This window comes from Amblyomma mixtum, chromosome 3 (genome assembly GCF_055824585.1).
Source record: "Amblyomma mixtum isolate Tamu chromosome 3, ASM5582458v1, whole genome shotgun sequence".
NCBI lineage: Eukaryota > Metazoa > Arthropoda > Arachnida > Ixodida > Ixodidae > Amblyomma > Amblyomma mixtum.
This window is the reverse complement of record NC_143014.1, coordinates 258,611,741-258,635,689: the sequence shown is the minus strand read 5'-3', so window position 1 is coordinate 258,635,689 and position 23,949 is coordinate 258,611,741. Positions and strand designations below refer to the sequence as shown.

At 49.7% G+C, this 23,949-nt stretch overlaps 2 protein-coding genes across 6 annotated transcripts in view; one reads left to right on the top strand and one right to left on the bottom strand.

The window, feature by feature from the left end:
* Nucleotides 1-9,854: 9,854 nt before the first annotated feature.
* Nucleotides 9,855-23,949, bottom strand: part of LOC149354529 (bolA-like protein 1) — a 61,655-nt gene continuing 47,560 nt past the window's right edge. The window contains exons 1-6 of one of the 2 annotated variants that reach the window (XM_089583359.1): nucleotides 19,479-19,844; nucleotides 18,437-18,487; nucleotides 14,127-14,178; nucleotides 12,429-12,493; nucleotides 11,410-11,478; nucleotides 9,855-10,037 (exon numbers count right to left, since the gene is read on the bottom strand). In XM_089583359.1, coding sequence (XP_089439485.1) covers nucleotides 9,948-10,037; nucleotides 11,410-11,478; nucleotides 12,429-12,493; nucleotides 14,127-14,178; nucleotides 18,437-18,487; nucleotides 19,479-19,556 — 405 coding nt within the window. In that variant the 5' untranslated portion in view covers nucleotides 19,557-19,844 and the 3' untranslated portion in view covers nucleotides 9,855-9,947. Of the gene's footprint in view, nucleotides 10,038-11,409; nucleotides 11,479-12,428; nucleotides 12,494-14,126; nucleotides 14,179-18,436; nucleotides 18,488-19,478; nucleotides 19,845-23,949 lie in introns of those variants that run through there. The other variant, XM_089583358.1, reaches the window with a different exon arrangement.
* DCTN4-p62 (dynactin subunit 4) overlaps nucleotides 20,015-23,949 on the top strand; it is a 45,437-nt gene continuing 41,502 nt past the window's right edge. For 3 of the 4 annotated variants that reach the window (XM_089583355.1, XM_089583354.1, XM_089583356.1), the window contains exons 1-3: nucleotides 20,015-20,168; nucleotides 21,959-22,029; nucleotides 22,990-23,168. In XM_089583355.1, the coding sequence (XP_089439481.1) occupies nucleotides 20,031-20,168; nucleotides 21,959-22,029; nucleotides 22,990-23,168 (388 nt within the window). In that variant the 5' untranslated portion in view covers nucleotides 20,015-20,030. Of the gene's footprint in view, nucleotides 20,169-20,203; nucleotides 20,267-21,958; nucleotides 22,030-22,989; nucleotides 23,169-23,949 lie in introns of those variants that run through there. The other variant, XM_089583357.1, reaches the window with a different exon arrangement.

Sequence of the window (23,949 nt, the reverse complement as noted above, 5' to 3'; positions counted from 1 at the left end):
TCACAGTCCGTTAAGTGGTTCTTTCGCTGAGAAAATGTGCGCAGGTAGTGCAACTGTGAAGGTCTGTGTACGGGAGGCCTAGGCATGGCCCAAAAGAACCCTCCATCGACTAACACCAGAGACACTGTGTCTGGCTCAAAATTATCGCCCTGTCCCGTCAGCGCAGGCGGTTGTGTGGAATGCAGCGGGCGCAACACAGAGACGTGCGAAATAGCCAGAGGGCAAAAGAGGAGAGGCCGCTCGCGGAGCCCAGCGCGACCACACGCATCCCTGCGGCCCGTTTTGCAGCGCGTCCCCAACTCCCCCCCCCCCCCCTCCTTTGGCACAGAGACAGGCACGTTTGTGCGTTTGTGTGTGCGCGCATGCACGCCTGCAGACGGCCTTGTTGCGAGGGACGGTCTGTGGACTCGGAGAAGGCTAGGAGTTGGGTCTTTATTAAGGGAAGTTAACCAAAAAGAAAAGAGGGCCCCAGTTCCTTGGAAAGTACAGACTGGCTCCCCGAGCAGCTGCTCTCTTCTGCTGCTAGAGGAGGAATCTCTTTGTCCGTTGACGGCCAAGTTTTCGAATGCCGTGGTCGCGAGTCCAAGCCGCGGTTCTTGGAAGAGACCACCCCGGGTTCCGATGCGAGAAGAGAGAGGACAGCCGTGACCCTCATAAATATGTCAACTTCGAGAGGAGTGCGTCTTCGGCTGAACATGAGCTCCGCGTTCGCGAAGAGGCCGGCACCCTGCGGCGCGGAGGGTAGGCCGGAACGCTCGCGGCACAAACAGCTTCCCGGAGTTCGCGGGCCCACTGGCCTGCATTGTATTGCAGCGCGACGGCCTTACTAATGGCTCGAGGTGGCGGGGGAGGCCGGCAAGTTAGCACCAAGAGGGCTCCCAGCAGAGGAGGCGAGGAGGACACCGAAGAAAAAAGAAAGAGAGTCCTCAGAGAGACGCGTTGGGGACAGAAGGGAAAAAGGACAGAACGAGAGAACGGGCAGAGACGGGCGAAGTGTACGGACGGAAGCAGATCGCGCTGGTCTGGAGTCGGTGAGGCCGGACCCGAGGGCATCCGCTGCAAACTGACCGCCAGCCGAGACGCCCAAGAAGCCTGACGCCACAACCCGTCACAGTCACCGAAACGTGGGACCGCCACCAGGCTGAGCGCCACCCCGCCAGAGCAGCCGAGAGCGAGGCAGCGGTGACAGCGATGAGCGGAAGACAGCGGTGAGCGGAACTCCCAGTTTCACCTTCAGGCAGAGTGAGAATAAATTAGGTTGATTCGGAGGCGTTGTGTGTTGGCTCATTTCTCCTCGCTTCAGCAGAACCCGTAGATAGCAACAAACAACTGTGTTGCATTGTGACTGACCCCCGACAGGCGGGAACGTCACAAGTGGTGGCAGCGGTGGGTTCTTGCTGAAGTTTTGGTGCGAGACCATTAACCCTCGTACCGGAGGAGAAAGGGGCCAACATGTCGCTACCGCAATCGCAGAATTCTCACGACGGAACGTTGGGAGCTAGTGCGCTAATGTTGGGCGGTATGATTCCGACGTTCACGGGGGACGACACGGGTCCCAAAATCAGGGACTTCCTGCAAATTTTAGAACAGGTGGCCAACATGGGAGGATGCAGGAAAAACAAACGATTGGGATGGCGCGGTGCAAAATGGTCGCGGCGGCTCAGGATTTCGCCTGGAGGGATGAAGAGGTGGCTAGCGCTGCCACATACAAGTCTTTCAAAGCGCTCGCATTAAAGCGTTTCGACAACGAACCGGCGAGCACAAAAGTTGAAAAATTCTTAAATGCGCGCCAAAACGTTAGTGAGGATGCACGCTCTTTCGCGAGCCGTTTGAAGAGACTCGGGGCGGAGACCTTGAGGGACATTGATGGCGAGGACACGTCGAAGAAAAGTGTAAGGAATGAGATACTAAATGAGCAGCTTCTTTCCCAATTTCTTAATGGCCTTCGTGACCCAGTCCGGCGGTTTGCTTTGTCGCGGGACCCCAAAACCTTTTCCGACGCTGTGGAAGTGGCAGCCAGGGAGGAGGAAATTGAGAAGACTTTGCGTACACGCGCTGCGACTGTCAGGCAGCTTGAAAACTTGGAGGAGAAGGACGGACTCGGAATGCGCTTGGAACGCCTAGAGAGACTCCTAGAGGAAAGCCTCCGAATGCGTAACCAGACTGAACCGAATGGGGAGGCCCGCCAGCGCGGTAACTTGGGCGTTTGCTTTTCATGCGGCAGGCCGGGACATTTCGCTCGCTTCTGTCGGGCGCGTCAGACGCCCCGCTGGTCCAGGCCAGGGTCAGGAACCCACTTTAATAACCGTCGCGACGAGGACCAGACCACAGCAAAGGTGCAGGGAAACTGAGTACGGCCTCCGTCGTCAACCGGGATGAACGGGGGCAGTGCGAGGCAGTAGTGAACCTATGCCGGGAGACGAGCCCGATAATCGAGTGCAAGGTGGCAGGCAGACCCGTGAAGTGTCTCGTGGACACAGGTTCCAAGGTCAGCCTATTAAAGCGCAGCGCACTGACAGGTATAGACTCGAACTGGGAGAATGTGTTCGAAAGGTGCGAGAGCCAGATAACTCTTATCGGCATCACTGGAGACCGCATAGGCACGTTCGGAGTCTATCGTATACCTTTGGCACTTGGCAGCCACACGTTCATTAGTAAATTTTTCGTGTGCGACGACAGTGTCATGCTTCCTGTAGCCGGCATCATCGGACAAGACATATTAAGAGACCAACGGATAGACATGTTGTTCAGCCAGGGCATGATTCGGGTAGGCGGAGCTTATATCCCGATTGATAACTGGGCGCGCGATAGGCCGGCGATACAGGATTACGAGTGCGGTGGGCCCGAGGGGAGCATATCCGTCGCGCTGATCGAGACTACGGTGCTGCCGGCGATGAGTGAGTGCATTCTGGCCTGTAGGCCTTTGTCTCCCGTATCAAGCGGACAGATGAAAGTGATAGAGGTGTCTCGACTGGAAGTAAATGGACTTGTAGGAGCGCCCGCCCTCATTACAACACGCGAAGACGAGGCTATCCCCGTCAGGGTGGCCAACCTAACCCTTCAGGACATACGCCTCTGGAAAAACAAGCTACTCGGGGATTTGGTAGACGTGGAGGTAGACAAGCCGATTCTAAACGTTAACTCTAAAGGAGCGGCCGATACGCGGGAGAGTTTGCTGAGGATGTTTGAGCTCTCGCACATTGAGGAACCACAGAGGGTCGAAATCGAGGGTCTGATTTCGGAGAATAGCTCGATATTCTCAACCAGCAGAACGGACCTCGGGTGTTGCCAAGCCATTAAGCAGCGGATACCCATTGGGGACGCTCCTCCCGTCTACCGTCGAGCCTATAGGATCCCTTTCGCCAAAAGGGAGGAGATGGAAACACAGATAAGTGACTTGCTCAGGGCCGGCGTCATCGAACATTCCACGTCGCCGTGGGGCGCACCGGCGTTACTGGTAGCGAAGCCCGATGGAAGCTACCGCTTCGTTGTTGACTACAGAGACCTTAATAAGGTTACTAGGGTGGACCCCTACCCGTTGCCAAACATTCACGAGACCCTGTCGCAGCTTGGGAAAGCGAAGTATTTCACTGTTGTGGACATGGCGAGTGGGTATTGGCAGATAGAGATGGATCCCCGTGACAAAGAAAAAACAGCTTTCAACACTCCTTCCGGGCACTACGAATGGAACCGTATGCCGATGGGACTCGTGAACAGTGCGGCAGTATGGCAGAGAACGGCCGACGTCATACTCGCAGGCCTATTGGGCAAGCTTTGTCACGTGTACCTAGATGACATCATTATTTATAGTGAGTCCTTTCAGAGCCACATGCGGGATGTGAAACGGGTTTTCGGTCTCATTAGAGAGGCAGGACTTAAGCTGAAGCCGGCCAAGTGTCAATTCCTGAAACCACAGGTTAAATACCTGGGACATGTTGTTTCGGCCGCAGGTGTCCGGCCTGATCCAGAGAAGTTAGAGTGTGTGAAGAACTTTCCGCGGCCGAAGAGCAAAACCGAAGTCCGCCAGTTCCTTGGTCTTGCCACCTATTATAGGCGTCACATCCCTGGTTTCGCTGCAGTAGCCAAGCCATTGACCGCACTAACGAGCAAACAACCTTTTTCGTGGTCTCATCAGGCTGAGGGAGCTTTTCAGGAACTAAAGGACAAACTTGTGGAGGCACCTGTACTTCGCTTCCCAGATTTCAGCCAACCATTCATACTAGCAACTGATGCATCTAAGCATGCCTTAGGCGCGGTCCTGTCACAGATGCACGATGGCGAGGAACATCCGGTGGCTTACGCGAGTAGACAGCTTAACGCGGCTGAGCAGAATTACGGAGCAACCGAACAAGAATGCCTAGCAGTGGTGTGGGGAGTACGCCACTTTCGTTGCTATCTCTTCGGACGCCCTTTCAAAATTGTTACCGACTGTCAACCGCTAAAGTGGCTAATGAATGTCAGGGACCCGAACTCTAGACTGGCTCGCTGGAACCTGCTTCTCCAGGAATATAGTTTTGACGTCCTTCATCGCCCGGGGAAGACAAATCAGAACGCTGATGCGCTCAGTCGCTCTGCCGTAACCCGAGTAACCCAGTTTTTGCCCTCTGTGGAGTGGTCCCATCTACACGACGAGGAGAGGAGGGACCCATCAATTAGGAAAATTGTAAACAAGTGTGAGAACGCGGAGGGAAAGGAAGCTGGCCGATATTTTTTGGATCGGCAAGGTATCCTAAAGTTCAGGGAGAAGGAGCATGACACGGGTCGGAGCGTTGTTCCATCGTCTATGAGAGGTGAAATCCTGCGGCTGCATCACGACGTACCGAGCGCAGGCCACCTAGGTTTCCGAAAAACCCGTCAGAGGGTCAGCAAAGGGTACTTCTGGCCTGGCATGAGGAAAGACATCGCTCAGTACTGTAGGAACTGCGAATCCTGCATGCTTCGAAAAACCCCGAAAGGAAGGAAACCCGCTCCACTGCAGGTTTTCCAGGACGTAAACGGACCGTTCGAAATGACTGCCATGGATATCGTAGGGCCTTTGCCGAGTACGACGTCCGGCAAGCGCTACATTCTCGTGTTTGTGGATCACCTGACGCGGTATGCCGAAACGTTCGCTCTGGAAAACTAAAAGGCTGAGACTGTTGCGAGGGCATTCGTCGAAGGGGTTGTATTGCGTCACGGAGTTCCTTCACAGCTACTCACCGACCAAGAAGCTAATTTCACCGGAAAGCTGATGCAGAGTGTTTACCGCTTCCTGGGTGTCAAAAAGCTCCAGACAACAGCCTACCACCCTGAATGCAACGGGGCCGTGGAGAGGTTGAACCAAACGCTGATTAAGATCCTTTCGCACTATGTACACAAAGATCAGCGCGATTGGGATCTTTGGCTGCCGTTCGCCACATCAGCGTACAATTCTGCCGTCCACGAAGGAACTCAGGAAAGCCCCTTCTTTCTACTTTACGGGAGGCAACCAGTGCTCCCCGGGGCAGCATATGAAGAACCGAAAGGCCACTATGGCACCCTAGACAACTACCAGGCTGAGCTTGCGCAAAGGCTGAGTGACGCGCACAAGACGGCAAGAGAGGCCCTCCGGTCGGCCGCAGAGTCACGAGTAAGGCGTCTAGAAAATGCTAGCAGGGAGGCAGATTTCAAGGTAGACGATAGAGTGTATCTGCACGCTGAGGTCCCATCAAAGGGACTTGCGAGAAAGCTGTCGCCACAGTGGGTCGGCCCGTATCGAATAGTGGAGGGCCTGTCTAACGTGACCGTTCGCATCCGCCACACGCAGTCTGCACAAGAAAAGATAGTCCATGTTAATAGGCTGCGTCATGCCGGAGGTGCCGAGGCCTTCTCCAGCACGCTAGGAAGTTCGGCGCGACCACGCCTGACGGAGAGTTCTGGGTCTCCCCCGACCGATGTCCCCGAAAATGGCTTGCAGAGCGTCCCACCGGAGGTATTGTTTGAGCTCGCCAATCAAGATGAGACTCGCGCTTCGGGGATACCCCTGCCAACACATAACTACGCTCTAAGAAGCCGCGGGCCGCGTATATGCCCTCCATAATCACATATAACCTTTGTAATACATTTCGGAATCTACGATGATCCTACGAGCTGCTGCGATCATTTGTTTCGTATGCTAATAGCCTGGTCCTAGAGAGAAAAAAAAAGAGAGAATGGCGAAAATCGCCCACTTTTACCTGTACTCATGAGTTTTCTGCGGTTGCGTGTTTTATATATAGAGGGCGGAATTGTCCGCCGTGTGAAATTTACTCCTCTGCCTGGGGGGACTGAGGGTCCGCCCACATTGTGCCGTGTTGTGAAAGCAGTGCTTGTGCGCGAGGACGATGTTTAGCGGCTTTGACGTACTCGAAATGTGACTGCTGCCATAAGATTGAGTTGCGAATTTTGCGACGTACTGTTGGTGGTGAAAGTGCGGCGACCACGAAATTTTCATAGAAAATTTCTTTATAAGAAGAGGGGGTTGTGAAGGTCTGTGTACGGGAGGCCTAGGCATGGCCCAAAAGAACCCTCCATCGACTAACACCAGAGACACTGTGTCTGGCTCAAAATTATCGCCCTGTCCCGTCAGCGCAGGCGGTTGTGTGGAATGCAGCGGGCGCAACACAGAGACGTGCGAAATAGCCAGAGGGCAAAAGAGGAGAGGCCGCTCGCGGAGCCCAGCGCGACCACACGCATCCCTGCGGCCCGTTTTGCAGCGCGTCCCCAACTCCCCCCCCCCCCCCCCCCTCCTTTGGCACAGAGACAGGCACGTTTGTGCGTTTGTGTGTGCGCGCATGCACGCCTGCAGACGGCCTTGTTGCGAGGGACGGTCTGTGGACTCGGAGAAGGCTAGGAGTTGGGTCTTTATTAAGGGAAGTTAACCAAAAAGAAAAGAGGGCCCCAGTTCCTTGGAAAGTACAGACTGGCTCCCCGAGCAGCTGCTCTCTTCTGCTGCTAGAGGAGGAATCTCTTTGTCCGTTGACGGCCAAGTTTTCGAATGCCGTGGTCGCGAGTCCAAGCCGCGGTTCTTGGAAGAGACCACCCCGGGTTCCGATGCGAGAAGAGAGAGGACAGCCGTGACCCTCATAAATATGTCAACTTCGAGAGGAGTGCGTCTTCGGCTGAACATGAGCTCCGCGTTCGCGAAGAGGCCGGCACCCTGCGGCGCGGAGGGTAGGCCGGAACGCTCGCGGCACAAACAGCTTCCCGGAGTTCGCGGGCCCACTGGCCTGCATTGTATTGCAGCGCGACGGCCTTACTAATGGCTCGAGGTGGCGGGGGAGGCCGGCAAGTTAGCACCAAGAGGGCTCCCAGCAGAGGAGGCGAGGAGGACACCGAAGAAAAAAGAAAGAGAGTCCTCAGAGAGACGCGTTGGGGACAGAAGGGAAAAAGGACAAAACGAGAGAACGGGCAGAGACGGGCGAAGTGTACGGACGGAAGCAGATCGCGCTGGTCTGGAGTCGGTGAGGCCGGACCCGAGGGCATCCGCTGCAAACTGACCGCCAGCCGAGACGCCCAAGAAGCCTGACGCCACAACCCGTCACAGTCACCGAAACGTGGGACCGCCACCAGGCTGAGCGCCACCCCGCCAGAGCAGCCGAGAGCGAGGCAGCGGTGACAGCGATGAGCGGAAGACAGCGGTGAGCGGAACTCCCAGTTTCACCTTCAGGCAGAGTGAGAATAAATTAGGTTGATTCGGAGGCGTTGTGTGTTGGCTCATTTCTCCTCGCTTCAGCAGAACCCGTAGATAGCAACAAACAACTGTGTTGCATTGTGACTGACCCCCGACAGGCGGGAACGTCACACAACTGTCTCTGGGGAGAACACCTTCACTGCACTGCACGGGAAAAGGGAATTAAAGAAATAGGGCAGAACCTCCTCAGTCTGTGAGGAGAAGTATTGTCCAGCACTGCAATATAAAATAATTTATAGCTCGGCCTTCGTTATTGCCTAGCTCTTACAGCCATACATTACCTTAACTATACAAACCTTTGTTGATCATTCAGCAGACAAGGAAATGGAGAGGTGCTCGTTATAATAATGATATTACATTGATAATGTAATATCTCTTTCTAGTGTGCTGTACACGAATAGAACTATAAGAAGTTTGTTCCTTTGCTTGTGCCAGCATTTGAGAATGGGTTCTCTATACGTGAACATGCATTAAGGCACGTATACTATACACACAAAAGCAAATGAAGATAGACATCCGCAATATATGTATCCGCATTTTACGGAATAATAAAAGTCTTGCCCGAAACTATTTTTGCTACGTTGAGTAACTTATCGTTAGACGGTTCGCTGGACATGAAGCCTGCGGATAGGAGGTAAGCTCGAGCTACGAAAAATGCTCCACCTGGAGTCCTGCGGCGGTTCTGAATCCAAACTTTCTTGCTGCCCGCTGAATGAACTGAAGGTTTTTACATTAAGCACCGCTGACGGCCACTGCCGTGGTGGTGAGCGCCGGCAAGTGCCTGTTCATGTCAATCTCGCTAGGATAGTAAAAGAAAAAAAGAAACACTACTATTCCTCTTAGCCGAGCAGCCGAGCGCCATAACCAGTCAGCCACCGCGGCGGCTTGGCAGCGAGTTTCGGTCGAGTAATAAGACAGTTTCAGCACCACCGTACAGCTAGTGGGGCTAATGCGGTACACGTTGCCGCTGCCGCCGTTACCGTGCTTGCATAGTTGCCTTTGCCGTACGGTCATAGTTATTTGGGAGCTTTAGAACAGGGGGACTCGTCGATTAGGGCGATAGGGGAATAGCGGGGTGCCAGTGCGCGTGCGAAGGACAATATCCCGAAGGGTATTACTGTTCTGCGCATGCGCACTAGCGCCCCGCTACTCCCCTATGCCCTATAGGGTCCCGCTATTCTAAAACTCCCAATTGTAGTTGAAGCACTCACCGTACGATGGTGCTAAAAATATCTAATTTCGTGTAACTTGTTTGAATTAAATACGGACTCGAAGTCTGTTTCTGCTTCAGGACGGCCAGTGGACGTATAACTTTTACCCGCAGCATCTGATATCCCAATACGATGCCAGTATGCATCCACTCAGCAACAGGCGCCCTGGAGATTGTTTGCATCCCTTTCCAAGTTGAGCCTGCAGGGCAGGGGCAAGGACACTGGCGTCGAACGGATGACGCAGTAAACACAAAAGGCGTCCCCAGCTTGAACGGACCACTGACGCCGGGATCACGGAAGAAAAAATATCTTTATAGGACCAATGCGTTTCAGTTATCCGGAATTTGGTTTGGTTTATGGGGTTCAACGTCCCATAACGACTCAAGCTATGAGGGACGCCGTAGTGAAGGGCTCCGGAAATTTCGACCAACTGGGGCTCTTTAACGTGCACTGACATCGCACAGTACACGGGCCTCTAGAATTTCGCCTCCATCGAAAATTCGACCGCTGCGGCCGGGATCGAACCCGCGTCTTTTGGGTCAGCAGCCGCGAGCGCCATAGCCACTGAGCCACCACGGCGGCTTTTTCGGGAACTGGCTTTGTTACAAACTGTAGTTTTATTTTTATTTTCCTGCCAACTAACGTATTGTTATCACTTGCATTCTACATCCAGCGAAATCCTTCGCGACTGCATTTAAAACAACTCCCACCGCGATGTGAAACAGACGTGATGCATATCCCTTCGCAGAAGTTGCAGTATACGGAGTCGCACGCGCGAGTGAGGTGACATTTAATGTTTAAACAATATGCTTTGAAGTATAGCTGCAGTTTCACCTGGTATTTTTTTTTCTTCAACCACTAGGCCGAGGTTCGCAGGTTTACAGCGAACGGTTAGAGGTCTGTAAGCGCTGTTTGTCGCTGCTAAAAGTCATCAAAGAAGGTGAGAACAGAAATTACAGCCACACCTACGCGTGTTTACTTTTCAACGCAAGCACTGCTACAGATGCATCTAGAAAGCACACAGCCTCTATATACGCAACGTCGCATCATTCCTTGCTTCGCCTCTCTCTTTTCATTCCTCCCAGGCACGGCGGCGACTTTTCCGTCTTGGACTGCCACTTGTCCGGCGTTGAGGTCTGGCAGCAAAACGGAGGGAGAGAGACAGTCACAGCGTCAGGGCAATGCATCGCCGCCGCAGCCTGCGGAACTTCTTAGCACACGCATCATTGAACGCAGTGCCTACAACATTATACGTCCGGCTCATTATTAATTTTACCTCCTACAACCATTGGTTACATCGCACGTACGCACCGATGACGCCCTGATCTGCGCATCGGAAGGAGCTTATCGCAATGAAGCATATGGGGGAAAAAAAAAATTAGAAACAATGCACTCGCGACTCTCGCGAGTGCATTGCTAAGGACGGCTGCTTTGGAAGAAGTGGTACAGTCACGGACAACCTAGGCCTGAAATTACGGAGCGAAGACCGAAAAAGCTACCGGTGACGTTGTGCAGCTCTGAGAACATGAACCAACAACGCGAAAAACACCGGCACGTAGAGCGCAGACAGTCGCGTGAAGCGTACCGAGGGGCGTGCCTTTGTCGCGCATTATGTTATTCCCATACAAGATGCGTCCCGTGTCGAGAGAGTACGCAGTGACGTAAAAAAAGCCGTTTTCCTTAAACGAGAAAAACGGAATGGAGCCACATGTCCTTTTGTCAGGAGCCGGGCACGCTGCCTCTGCACCACTGAGCAACGTTCGTTCGGCGGGTTAAAATGGAGGTCTTGTAGTACGGGCACCTATTACAGGGACACTTAGCTGATTATTGCCACTAATTAGCGTCAACAATTAATATGGACGGTGATGTTTACGCTTTGGTTCTGTCGCTCTCGCGAGCTTGCCATCACAGACGTTACCACCACAGGGTCGTCCCATTAGGAAGGAGAGGGAGCCAGCTGGTACGAGAATGCCAGTGCTCAAGCGTTCACCTCGTGTGTTCGGTTCGTGTTCTCGTGGCTGCGCCGAGGAACCTGTTGTTTATGGTCGTCGCTCGGTCATTTTAAGTCAAGTTATACACACAATACATCACAAAAGTGCTCAGTAATGAGCTCAGCCTTGCGGTTAAACGGCTTTATGGACACAAACACACACACGCACACACAATGACATCATTACGGTTCGGATACTTACTATTCACTAACAGATGCTTGCTCGATCCCGCTCTCAGACGAAATGTACTTCCTCAACCAGCGAGCTTTTATATATTGTACACTAAAAAATAGCAATAATAAACGCCCAAAAAGTTATCCAGCGGTCCACGAGCCTTTACTGTGCGGACTCCAATCTGGCTGGTTACGCACAGAACCCACGAGGTTGAACGGCGTCAGCAGACGCAGAAAACGTCTGCACGGCGAGCGTCGACACTGTTATCGCACAAGACGCACTGCACGTGTCCGAAAGAAAGCCGCACGGTGCGAATGCAAAGAAACGAACAGTGCACACTCACCTGAATCGCGAGGGCGTGGACCGGGTTTTCGAGCTCCTCCTTCAGCGCGGCGTACACCATGGCGTGTTGCTAAACGAGTACACCGAGGGGAAGACAGAAAACGACGAGTCAGCGTGAAGCGACTGACCGAGCCAGTAAATAAAACCGCTCGACGCGCCAAAGCAGAACGCGACCAGACCATGATGCCCCGGACGAAGACACTTCAAACGTCTTCAGGGAGCGCAATATATGGTATGCCACTTCCTGCTCAGGTGGAAGGCAGCCCATGCACAATCGCCGGTGAGAAAAAAAAATGGGCGCAGCTTATTCCTAAAGCTTTCTGCGCATGATCAGGCTGCACCGCGTGCTGTGCGGGCCGATAGCATGGCCTGGTGCAACTCTGCGATACCTGCCCCCCCCCCCCCCCCCCCCCCCGTCCCCCTTCCGCCAAAAAATGCTGAAAAAAAAAAGACCCGCTGAACGAATAGTGAATACATCTTTTTTTATCGCTTAAACAGCACATGCGGGCGTCAATAAAGCCAATTAGTCCGGTTTTGGCAACGCAAAACATCAACTGTAATTTTTTTGCAGTCATGTAAAAAAAATGCAGTACAAATCAGTACAATACACTCAACTGTGTGCATTGCGCCTGAAAATGCTACTTCAAATATATTATCGCACAGCTCTCGTTCTTTCCGAAACAGACAACCTACCACGGGTTGGGACCCAGCCGCGGTGGCCGCATATGGATTCAGGCGAAATGTACAAACGTTCGTGTACTGATAATTCTGTGCACTTAAAGAGCCTCCGGCGAACGTGCGCCGGCTGCCTTTTACCTGCAGACAGAAAACAACATACATCATCTAGTGCACTCTAAGGCGTGAGAAAACCGGCTACATGAAATTCTGAGCCAGAATCCCCCAGGCACGCCCTTTTATTGCCGTTGCCGAGCACTCGACTCGGTACTAAAACCCGTGCCCTGCCCCGGTAAAGTGCAGAATTGTTTGACTGACGCTGAGGGCAGCGACTGAACCACTGACCTGCACCATGTTCTTCCCCTCGAACGCGGACGACACGACGGTCACCCGGAAGTGCGTCTCGGACCCTGGAAGGGAGGGCAGAAAGGACGCACTTTTGACAGGCGTGAAATGAGCGTTCACCAGCATCACCTCACACTCGCCGCTCTGTTTCAACGACGTTTTCTACTGCGTTGCATCTGAATAGTGGCACCCTTTGAGTACGACAAGTTCTCGTGCACCCGCGGCACAATATCGCGCATACACCCAATATGCTTCGATTTTCCTCGAGTGTACCTGGAGGCTTGGCTCCACCACCTGTGGTGTACAGGTATGCGCAATACGAACGACACCGTGCGTGTCTGCGTGAAAACTATAGAGCAAACAAAAAGTACGCTCCCCACTCACATTTGGAGAGCATACAGTTGTTCACTATAAGCTCAAGCTTGCTTCCATTTGTACTATACGCATAGTTGATACAGGCACGGCGCACCCCGCTCGTGAGAACGGGCCCGGTTTGAGCAGCTTGTAACGCGAAGTGCCACAGATGACAGCCAGCCGCCGTCCCTTGTACGCATTCTACCGTGGTGGCAACGCAAGGATTCCGTGGATTCCCAGCAACAGTGGAATAGCGCGAAATAAACACGCTGAAGCTAAACCGCCTCATGCTATAACTGTATACTTAAATAAAAACTGCATTCTCCACAAGTGATGCCGCAGGCTTACTGCTACGTTACACGGAAACCGCCACGGACTTTAATTGGAATGATGTTAAGCCATATCGACATGACCACATCTCCAGGGGCACTCTTCTATCGGCTATAAGGCATGGTGTCGCGTATATCACAAGACTGGAGCTGAGACCACCCTGAACTGCCTGCACTGCGATCTATTTTTTACATGCTTTGAGGCGGTTTAGTGCTTACGCTTAATTATTCGCGCTTAAAGAACTGCAAACTGAACACACCCGTGGTTTGCGGCATTTTAGGCGCGGCTTAATTTTATCCCTCGTCTCTTTACGTGGACGGACGATCCAGGGGCCAGGCATCGCTTTGTTTGTAGTTCCTCGTAGGCATTCCTCAAAGAAATCGGAAAGTTCAGTGAGACAAATTGGGCGCGCGAGAAACTCGTTTGATTTCACCGAGGTGCGACGAGGTGCATACACACGCACCTTTCATAGCATGCGCGCTTTTCGTGGAATTTTCGGGTGTATGCACCCTGAGACGAGCGGCACATATACGTGCTGCGAACAGAAACGCGTTTTGTAATTGCGCTTATTAAGGCGACACTGAGGAAAAATTGAACTTGACCTGTACCCATACCGGTTACCGCGTTCTAATGGAAAAGAGGCCGAGCTTTCATAAGGCAGATAAGGCCAAAAAATTAAATATGGATGTTGCCACCAGCGGCCGCTTTCGCAAGTAATGTGCCTGCGTCGACCCAGCTTCTTCTTTTTTTTTTTTTTTTGGCGCGCATAGGCTACACGGCCATTCACTTCAAAATGGCGCTCGCGGAGTCACTTTCGGCGTAGACATCACGAGTTTGCATCAAGTGGCGGGAAGATTGTTCAATTCGATTTAACGGATCATTAATTGCGTCTTCTGCTGCCGGACGAACACCAATATGCCCAGGAAAGCCGTAAAGCCGATTCTTACTAAGAACAAAAACAGAACGGAGCGAAGAGGAACAGCGCGCGATGAGACAGGCGGGCAGTGCGCCTACCTTTGGGGACGTTGTGCATGTGGCTCTCATTCTCGACCAGAAGCTCTTGTGGCTGCGAGAAGAGAGGAACAGCGAGACACTTGTCGAATAAAACAAAGTTTCAGGGCTAGTCCTATAGATCTTAGAATGTTAATTATCCAGGGCACACAGGCCCCGAGACGGCAAAGTGGGTGACAAATCGCTGAAAGGCATGTGGCAAGGGCTGCCCATGCTATGTTAGCAGCGCATGGATTCGGGCTGGTGGGTAATCCTCGAGGACGTTTACAGCGGACAAAAAAAGGTGCTGACGAAAGGAGAGAAAACATGCTACACAAGCGCTAACTACATGCTTCACTTTCACGCAAAGGCATAAATATAGAAAAGCTGTGACGGAAAGAGGGAGGTTACAGAAGTTAATCACTGCATTGGATAATAAAACTTGTAGGTCAGAACGCGAAAATGCACAAAAGCATTAAAAAAAAATGACCTCGTAGGCTTACGCAACAAGCGTAAGCGGCGAAACTCAATGACAGCATGCAAAAACAATTCAACCGACAAAAAACAGCCGCAACAGGTGCCTTCGTATACGGAATACACCCGACGCAGCTCATGCGCTTTTTGCTTCCGTACCACGCCCGCAGCTCATATTTTATTTCGGAGTATCGGGACTGCGTCACGCCGCGCAGGAATGGTAGAACGTGAACGGATACCGGACTGAATGCGCTTGTGTCGCAGTGTGGGTAGCGCGGAGAATCGCGTGTTCTGTTCATTACGGGGGAGTAAACACGCTGTAATCGGCCAGCGCCTGCTCTGCGTATAGGGAACGTAGAGGACACTGTTTTCTAAAGAGGCGTTTAGAGACTCCCGTATACTCCGCGCACAGGGTACGGACACGAAGAGACAAGCGTATATCAGGGAAACTACCACCTTCTCACCCACATTCCTGCTTGGGACAGACGATGCGCAGGGAAGCGAAAAGGCGCCACATTAAAGACATCCATAACTACCTTTACAAGCAAGACTATAGTAAGTGTGGGCGAATTACTCATCAGGCACCGCAATGTTTAGATTAGGAGCTACTGTCTGGTAAGTTGGTTTTTGAGGAAAGGAAATGGCGCAGTATCTGTCTCATATATCTCGGAGGACACCTGAACCGCGCCGTAAGGGAAGGGAGGAAGATGGGAGTGAAAGAAGAAAGAGAGAAAGAGGTGCCGTAGTGGAGGTCTCCGGATTAATTTAGACCGCCTGGGGATCTTTAACGTGCACTGACATCGCACAGCACACGGGCGCCTTCTGCGTTTCGCCTCCATCGAAACGCGGCCGCCGCGGTCGGATTCGAACCCGGGTACCCCGGCTCGGTAGCCGAGCGCCTTAATTAACCACTGAGCCACTGCAATATGATTTGAGAGCAGATTCTAAATTCTCTGCAGTTGTTTGTGTTACTGACTGCCCCTGAATGGGTATGGATGAGCATTATAACAAAGGGTACACGTCTGTGTTGACAAAAGCGAAAGCAAACTGTTACTTGTAATCAACATGTCTTTTTTTTTTTTTTGCGAATGGAAGCGTACGCAGTCGGACACTGACGTAGCAGAACCAAGCTTCGAAGAGCATACTCGCAAGGGTGCATTACAGGGGCTCTCAATAAAGTCGCGGCATGCCAGGGAATTAAAGAACGCTGCTTCACGAATATCCTCCAGCAAGAATGTTTTGAATGCGTCAGTTATAAATTGAGTTGTCCGTACTCAAAATTTGAATTTCAGCGTTTTCGCGCCTTCCCCTCCCTCGTCATACTTTGAACGCTGACAGGCCGGCGGACTCGGCTCTGCCGCCGGCTGCCTACCTTCTGGTGGCCGCGTCGACACACTGACGCAGAACACAACAGTCTCGTCCAATGCCCTGCGTTCACGTAGTGTCTTAACGCAGTCGGCAAGCCTGAGTAATGAACACGCTTCAATCGTGCCAAGATTCGCGATGTCCGCTTAAAGGAGTACAGACAACAAACTTTTCTTGCGTGTTTTCTTCTTGGTAATGATGCCTTAGACGTTAGTACACATGCATCAGCCAGTGGCATTCCTCTACGACCATTAAACAGTTTATATTTGAATTTCTTCTCTCATGATGTTTCGGTTTCAACAACCGAACGATGGTGTGACGACAAAGGTAGGTTTAAAACAGTACAGCACCGAATTTCCGGGTGTTTTCTGCTTTGTAATGATGTGCAAGGCATTAGTATATATGGATTACCACGTGGTATTCGCCTACGACCGCCGAAAAAATTATAACTCAATTTCTCTCTCATGCTGTTCCGGTTTCGGTTTCAACAGTCGAACGGTGGCTGCGACGTCAAAGTTGCGTTCGGGTCACGCGAGGCACGAAAAAACACATCGCTGCTTCGTCGGTTTAATTCACTATGACGCTAAATACAGCCTGCCTCAAAAGCTGGAATGACAGCAATGAAGAAGCAGCAATTATATAGCAATTTATGCATGTCTTACATGGCCTAAACGCCAGTTTGACGTCCCAGGGCGGTTAAAACCGAAACATCATGAGAGAAAGATTACATTACAAATCATCAAGAGGTCGTAGGCGAATACCACGTGGTGATGCATGTATAGTAATGTCTAACGCATCACTGCAAAGAAAACATACCACCAAAACTAGGTGTCTATCTCCTATCGCGGGAGGCATGAAAAAAATGCAATATAATCGCTGATACGTCGTTTCAGTTCACTAACGCTTAAGCCAGCCTGCTTCAAGAGCCAGAACGACAACAAACAATGTGTCAGCAATTTATTGCAGTGAGGACTAATTATGGAAAATTTACTACAATGTTTGCCGGCATATACTGTTGGAATGCTTTACCACGTGAAAGTAAAGTGTCGTTTACTGACCACTCATTTCACCATAGCATTAAAGAGCATTTAATACATTTGCTGTGTAGTTCAACCGCTCATCAGTAGTAACCCTTGTTTAAATTTTTATTTTGTCTATATAATGTACCACAGTTTTTACTGTATATACATTTTGTTCCGTATCTTTCACACATATTATCGCTTCCGTTGCTTTTTGTAGGTTGCATTTTTATGCTAATTGATACACTGCCTTCCATTGTTTGCGATTTTACACCACTTTGCTCTAGGAGGTCCCCCCGACATTCGTGTACTATATGAGACCTCATCTGTACTGATTTTACTGTATTCACTATTATTGTGTGCGTTACTGAATAAACTTGAAACTTACTATATTATGTTCCATAGATTACTCAGCGGTCGTAGGCGAACACCATGTGGCGATCCCTCTTTCCCTCTCTCACACACACACACACCACGTTTTACTTTTGTGTTCTTTATTTCCAATGATGCTTAAAAGTTAACACTAAACTAAAATCGCCACGTGACATTCGCCTACGGCCGGTAAAAAAATTATCATCGAATTTTTGCTCTCACGCTCTTTGTTTCAGCAGGGTGAAGTGGGCTATGACGTAAAAGTTTGGTTCAAGCCACGCGTGGAATACAAGAACAACAATATTTTAACCACTCCCCCTTTTATTGTTATCCCGGCTATTAGGGCAGACCGGTGTATGAGTTCCAGTGAATACAAACAACGAAGCAGCTATTATATTAGTTTTTTAATGCTTCACGTGACCTAAATAAACTGACGCTGCAACTACCATTCGGATGTTGAAACAGAAACATAGAAAACAAACTGAGTTGCGATTTTTTTTTTTACTACACGTAGGCGAACTTTGCGCGGTGATCGATGTCTAAAATATTATTCCAAAGAACACGCAACCAAAACTTCTCATTGAACCGATCCAAAGGTTTATGGAATCGCCACGGTGGCTTTGGTGTTCAGCTGCTCATCCCGAGGTCGCGGGTTCGTTTAGCGGCGGGAGGCGTATTACAAAAAAAAAAAGAAATTCACAGGGACACCACCTAATTACCCGGTGAGTTGGCAGTGCGACAGCATTAGAAGCTGGCAATGCCTTCTCATCACTTACGGTCCGAGGACGTCACTTCTCTCCAGCCAATGGGAATTACCCGGTCTGGTGACGTCGCCTCCCTCCAGCATTTACGACCCTCCAGAATTTCTTTCTCCATGAGGCTTTTAATACTATCGCATTAAAATGCCCGTGTGGTTGGCGATGTCAGCGCCCGATGAAGAACCCCAGGTCCACGCGATGTCCCTCATAGCCCATATGTCGTTTCGGAAAGTTAAACCCCACAATTTAAAATTCTGTACAGTGGTGCAGGTATGAGCATACGCTCATACAGAGAGCCTTGGCTCAAGTCGAGCGCGCGGCATGTAATGCGTAGCGCAGTGCTCACTGTAAGGGCTTCTTTCAGTTTCTTCAATATCCTGGTTTCTGTCTGTCCACTCTGAAAAGAAAAAGAAGGCATTCCCTGGTTTTTGCGTCCATCCAAAAAGCGCATTGGTAGTGTATCAGCAGTTGGCAATGTTGCATGCTCGGCTCCCAATCACAGCCTCATCTATGTGCCGTCGAGTCAACCGAACGACGGAAAGCGCGCCGCACGCACGCACAAGCACACGATATCAGGTACGCTTCGAGCGAACCATCCGTAATTTTGTTCCAGGGCTTCAAAGAAAAACACCCCTATGGCCACTCTTATGGCCATCTTCCGTCACACTGTTGACAGCAACGGTACTATAGTTTACAGTACACGTGCAACGTCAAGTTCCATGACGTCAGCATCATAAGAAAACATAAGCTGTTGGACGAAATTTTAGGACCACTCGCGATATGAGCATATGTCAAAAGCGTACACAGCACCCCATCCGTAGCATAGTACGAGAAAGAAAAAAAAATGTTTCGATTACTTTCCCTCCAGCATGCCAGTGTGCCCGGGATTCTCATTCCCCCTCCCCCCATAATCTTTCTCGTTCCTGTTCTGTTTCATCAAAACCAAGCAAGACATTAAGGGCAATGTGCAGGTACACAGGCCAGTTAGTCTGCAAGTGCACAACTATGCTGTTGTGAAAAAATGAAGTGCTGGCCACTTTTAGATCGGTGGGGGTCTAGCATGCATTCCGTGAAGTTAAATAAAGCGGAATTGTCTTATTCAAGTCAACATGAAAGTGGATGAAAATTTGCCAACAGCAAGGAAGCACATGCTAAGCTGCTATCAAACTGGTAGCCAGACAAGTATCTCCGACTAATAGTGCGGTAATGCGCCACAAAACACGTATGATTCGATCTCATGTTTACTGATTACACTTCTCCGAGGCACTGTTACTCGTGTCGCCATTTATTCCCTGGACATTAAATATTTCTTCAAAACCTGTGGCATCACTTTTTCTGGAAGCTACCACCGCAAAATTGACCCGAATTCAGCCGGAGCTGTCACTCACGGACGCAGCTCTTGTCACACAGTACGTTGCGCGGCGGGTCAGCAGACGTCCTCCCACGAAAGAAATGCAACGCTGCATAACGGAAGTGCAGCAGGGGCAATTTGCAAATCAAGCAGAGCGAGTCGGACCGTTCAATGCAGCAATGACAACAATACCAGCGCTCTGAGAACAAGACTGAATAATGACAGCGCTTATTTAAGTTTTTATACGCAAGTATTCTATCTACAGAACCTACTGAATACGTGACTTCAACAAGAATTCGCAATTTAACGCACTCTAAACGGTATTTGCAGCAAACGGTCATGAAAACCAAAATAAGACTATGGGGGCTGCCATGTTGTGGTAGCGATGACAGTGGAACTTTTGATGGAAACTTCACTTTCGAAACAGCTTTTGCAGTCACTTTCTTAACACATCTAAACTTTAATTTATAATAAAAGTAAAATAGGAAGATACTATTTTTTAAACGTTTAAAATTAAAATATTAACAATTGAGGAATATATGCAAAATGACTTCGGCTTAGGTGAGTTTCGTATTGTGTAGTATTGTTCATGAGCAAAATGGCGGAGATATTCACGAACGAGCGAGTGCTCTACCTGTGTAGCTGTGATTCTAGGCGCCCAATAACTCGAATATACTTTTGCCGTCACTGTTCCAAGCTTAGATGCAGCGACTGTGTATCTCACGAGGTATGTATAGCCGTTAGGTTTTCATTAGACCTTGTTTGACGTGACTCAATAGTTGGCCGGCGCCGCTTTGGGCGTGGAACGTCCATCTGCCCTTTCGGGTAACTGGGGTGGTTTTTGTTTTTTGTTTTCCTGTAATAATTGCAACACAACCATTGGCAGGGACCTAGAGTAACTGAGAAGGCCTGCGCTATATAATCGAGTAGTTAGGTAAACTGTCTCCGCAGTTAACCATAGCCGCCCATCGAATGCCGGAGCTGCTTGAGTTTGAACAGATGTTTGTGTGGGTTGCTCAGCTAGCACAGTAGCGTCATTTTGTCAGCTGTTCGCTTGAGCTTCGCAGTGATCTCATACAGCCTATTACTTTGCGCGAAGTGTTATATGTTTGGTCGTTTAGTTACTTCTGTCAGTTCGTGAAACAAAAACTTTGATTAGTTGAACTTGATGCTTGACGTTCGTGGTTTTCTTTGTGTTTTGCTACCCGTCATAGTAGGCGCGTCGTTGAAATGGAGGCCTTTATAATTTAGAGAACGTTGCTGAACAAATGAAGCCACGGTGAAAAGGTAGAAGATTTCGCATGACTTTTGTGCCCGGACCAACCTATCCAACTACTGGAAAATGACACATCACGACGACTAAAACGCCGAATGGATGGATGAATGAAATGATAGATGAAATTATGGGCAATCTTTTTTTTCCTCAAGTGATGCGGTTGCTAAGCATTTAAAGGAGCTTAACAAAGGTTACACATTTTCTGAGCTGCGTTAAAAAATGATTTTATGGCGCAAAATGAGTGCCATACTGTTGATCTCATGCATTCTGTGTCATGTGTAAGACTCCATTTGGGGACCCTAGTAATTACTCATTAGTATCAACCTGAGTGCAGCCATACGGCTACAAAGGAAAGCTACCTGGCTGCACTCAGATGGATGCTAAGGAGTGTAATTACTCCTTAATTGAAATCTACCTCACTTTGAAGGCTTTTGTAAATGCTATCATGAAAGCACTCAAAAGACGAAGGTGCATAAAGACAGACATACAATGCACTTCTTCTTTTGAGCACTTTTACAATCATATAATGCACAACCAACTAGCCCAAACACTACCACTCCCTAAATACAATGGACTAAATTTTAAAGCTGTTTTATTCCTTGTCTTTGTGTTTTTAAAGGGCTCTCTCCTCAGGCCGTGCAAACCAGTCCCGATAAGAGTTCTTTCAGTTGTTGAAAGGGCTTGTGTGTTAATAATAGCTCGAATAAAAGCTCGAATCAACTTGCCCCCCCCCCCCCCCCCCCTAGCCTCGCGCCGTAAGATAGCACATCTTAACCTTTTTCATAAATTTTTCCATTCTTTGCCTTTTGATAACCCCTACATAAAAAGAGCCCACCACATCGCCCGGTCCAGCCACAGTAATGCAGTGTATCCCCTACAAGCCCATACTGTGACATTTCAGCAGTAATTTTTTCAGCGTACTGCACGAGACTGGAATGACCTGCCCACCGAAGTTGCCATTATCATCAACCCACTAGAATTCAAGCGGAGCATCGCCAACCTTTCATCTTAACATTTTTTACCATTCTTTGCCAGATACCGTCCACTCCCTCATGTAATGTCTCAACTGAGACCTTTGAGGAACTAAATAAATAAATAAATAGTGGCTATAGCAAGGAGTGTTGACTGCAGGTTAGGTTCACTTAGTGCCTGCATCACTGCAGCTCTGCTACCTTGACTTTATGGGGTGACTAACCCTATTTACAATTATGCCTTTTTTGATTCGGCTTCTAAACATGCAGGTGGACTCAAACTACTGCTCAAACTGCCTTGAATACATGCCATCACCTGAAGCCCGGTTGAAGAAAAACAAGTGAGTGATGATGCTTTCCCCTGTGTTCTGACATTCTGTTGCTTTTTTGGAGGGGTTTACAGAAGTGGCATTTTTGTTATGGTGTCCAGCATTTCGAATTAAAGATTCTGAATAAGGTTGTAAATAATGTGAATATAGCTGGAAATGCATGCTTATGCTTGAATAATCATAGTTTATTTTTGTGCTACACTACTGTTGTATCAGATAAATACAGCAGCAGTGTAGTATTTCTGAGTGCATCACACTAAACTGCAGAACATGGTACTCTAGTCGTCAGTCTCAAAACAATTGGCTAGTTGGAGCCCTTTGTAACTGGTAATGCCGTTTTTTGCATTTTAATTTGTGCTACATGCGTACAACCATGACAGTGACAATGTATAGTGTGGTGGTAATTACAATATGTGGTACGTAAAAAGGGCGTGCTGTAAATTATGTGTGTCTTATCTTGAACTAATGTATTGTTAAATAGTGATGGGGCATGGCATGTTCCTAATGCTGTTTCAGTGTAGCGGATGTAGCGGACCAGGGATGTGGAGCTTGTGACAGCCTTGCACGTAATCTCTAGCACTGAAAGAGTTGGATGCTGCCATCAGTGTGGCAATATTTGACACTGCATGTTGTTGCTTCACCAGCATGGTTAGACTTGGTTGGGATTTGGCTCCTTTAATCATGTGAATTTGATTTCTCTCTAGTTTGTTAGTAGCACTGATACCTACACTAAAACAATGCATCTATATGTGCACTGTTGTAGTGTCTGGTCTCTTTCCTGGAGAATGCTAGCACTGCGTTTTTGGAAGCAAGTTGGTTTTGTGTGCCTTTATCTCTCTTTTCACAACTGGCTGCTTTGTGGAGTTTTTTTTAGTCCCGTTGAACTTGCGTCGTTTACTGTGGCGCATGTGTTTTGAAGTGTTGTTCCACAGCGTTGTGTTTGGAGTTCCTGGATGGCCGCTTCTGGTGCAGGTGCTCAAACTGCTTTGAGTGCCCCAGCTGTGGGCACACGCTGTCGGTGCGAGCCACGACCATCCAGGTGCAGACGCCCGAGGACCCTAGCAAGACCGTGGCCAAGAAGGTGTACTACATGGCCTGTGGACTTTGCCGCTGGTCCACCAAGGACGTGGGACTGCCCGACCAAGCACTTGGTACGCCCCTGCTGCCCCTTTGCCTCTAGACCGACGCCGCCGCGGTGGCTCAGTAGTTATGGTGCTCGGCTGCTGGCCCGAAAGATGCGGGTTCGATCCCGGCCGCGGCGGTTGAATTTCTGTGGAGGAGAAATTCTAGAGGCCCGTGTACTGTGCGATGTCAGTGCACGTTAAAGAACCCCAGGGGGTCGAAATTTCCGGAGCCCTCCACTACGGCGTCTCTCATAGCCTTAGTCGCTTTGGGACGTTAAACCCCATAAACCAACCAACCAACCAACCTTTGCCTCTAGACCGTTCCCTGGGGAGAGTCCAAGAGAATTTAGTCTTTTATAGTAATTTGTGTTGGAAGGCACTGGCTAATAGCAAGGTTTGGGTAATGGCTTGGTGATCGCAGTATGCCTTGTGGACTGAAAGAGCTTCATAGTGTTGACTGTTACTAATTTGCTAGAATGAAAAGCTTGTTTTTTTCCTTATTCAACACAATGAGCTCAGATACCTACAATGTTTGCACTCTATTTTGCCATTGTGTAAGCCACATGCTGGATCATTGCTGCTGAGATGGCAGTCAGATATGTAACAAAACCTAATGAGTGCTTTTAGAGACATCACTTAGTGCAGTGTAGTGCTGGTATCATACTCAGTTCTAAGCTTTCTTGCCCACTGGAGAGTGGCATTGCTCAGTGGCAAACTGTTCAGATGGGAAGTGGTAATGAGGATTAGACAGTCTTCAATGTTTGCTTGGTTGTCACCCTTCATATTGCTCTGTTCAGGCCGTTAAGGG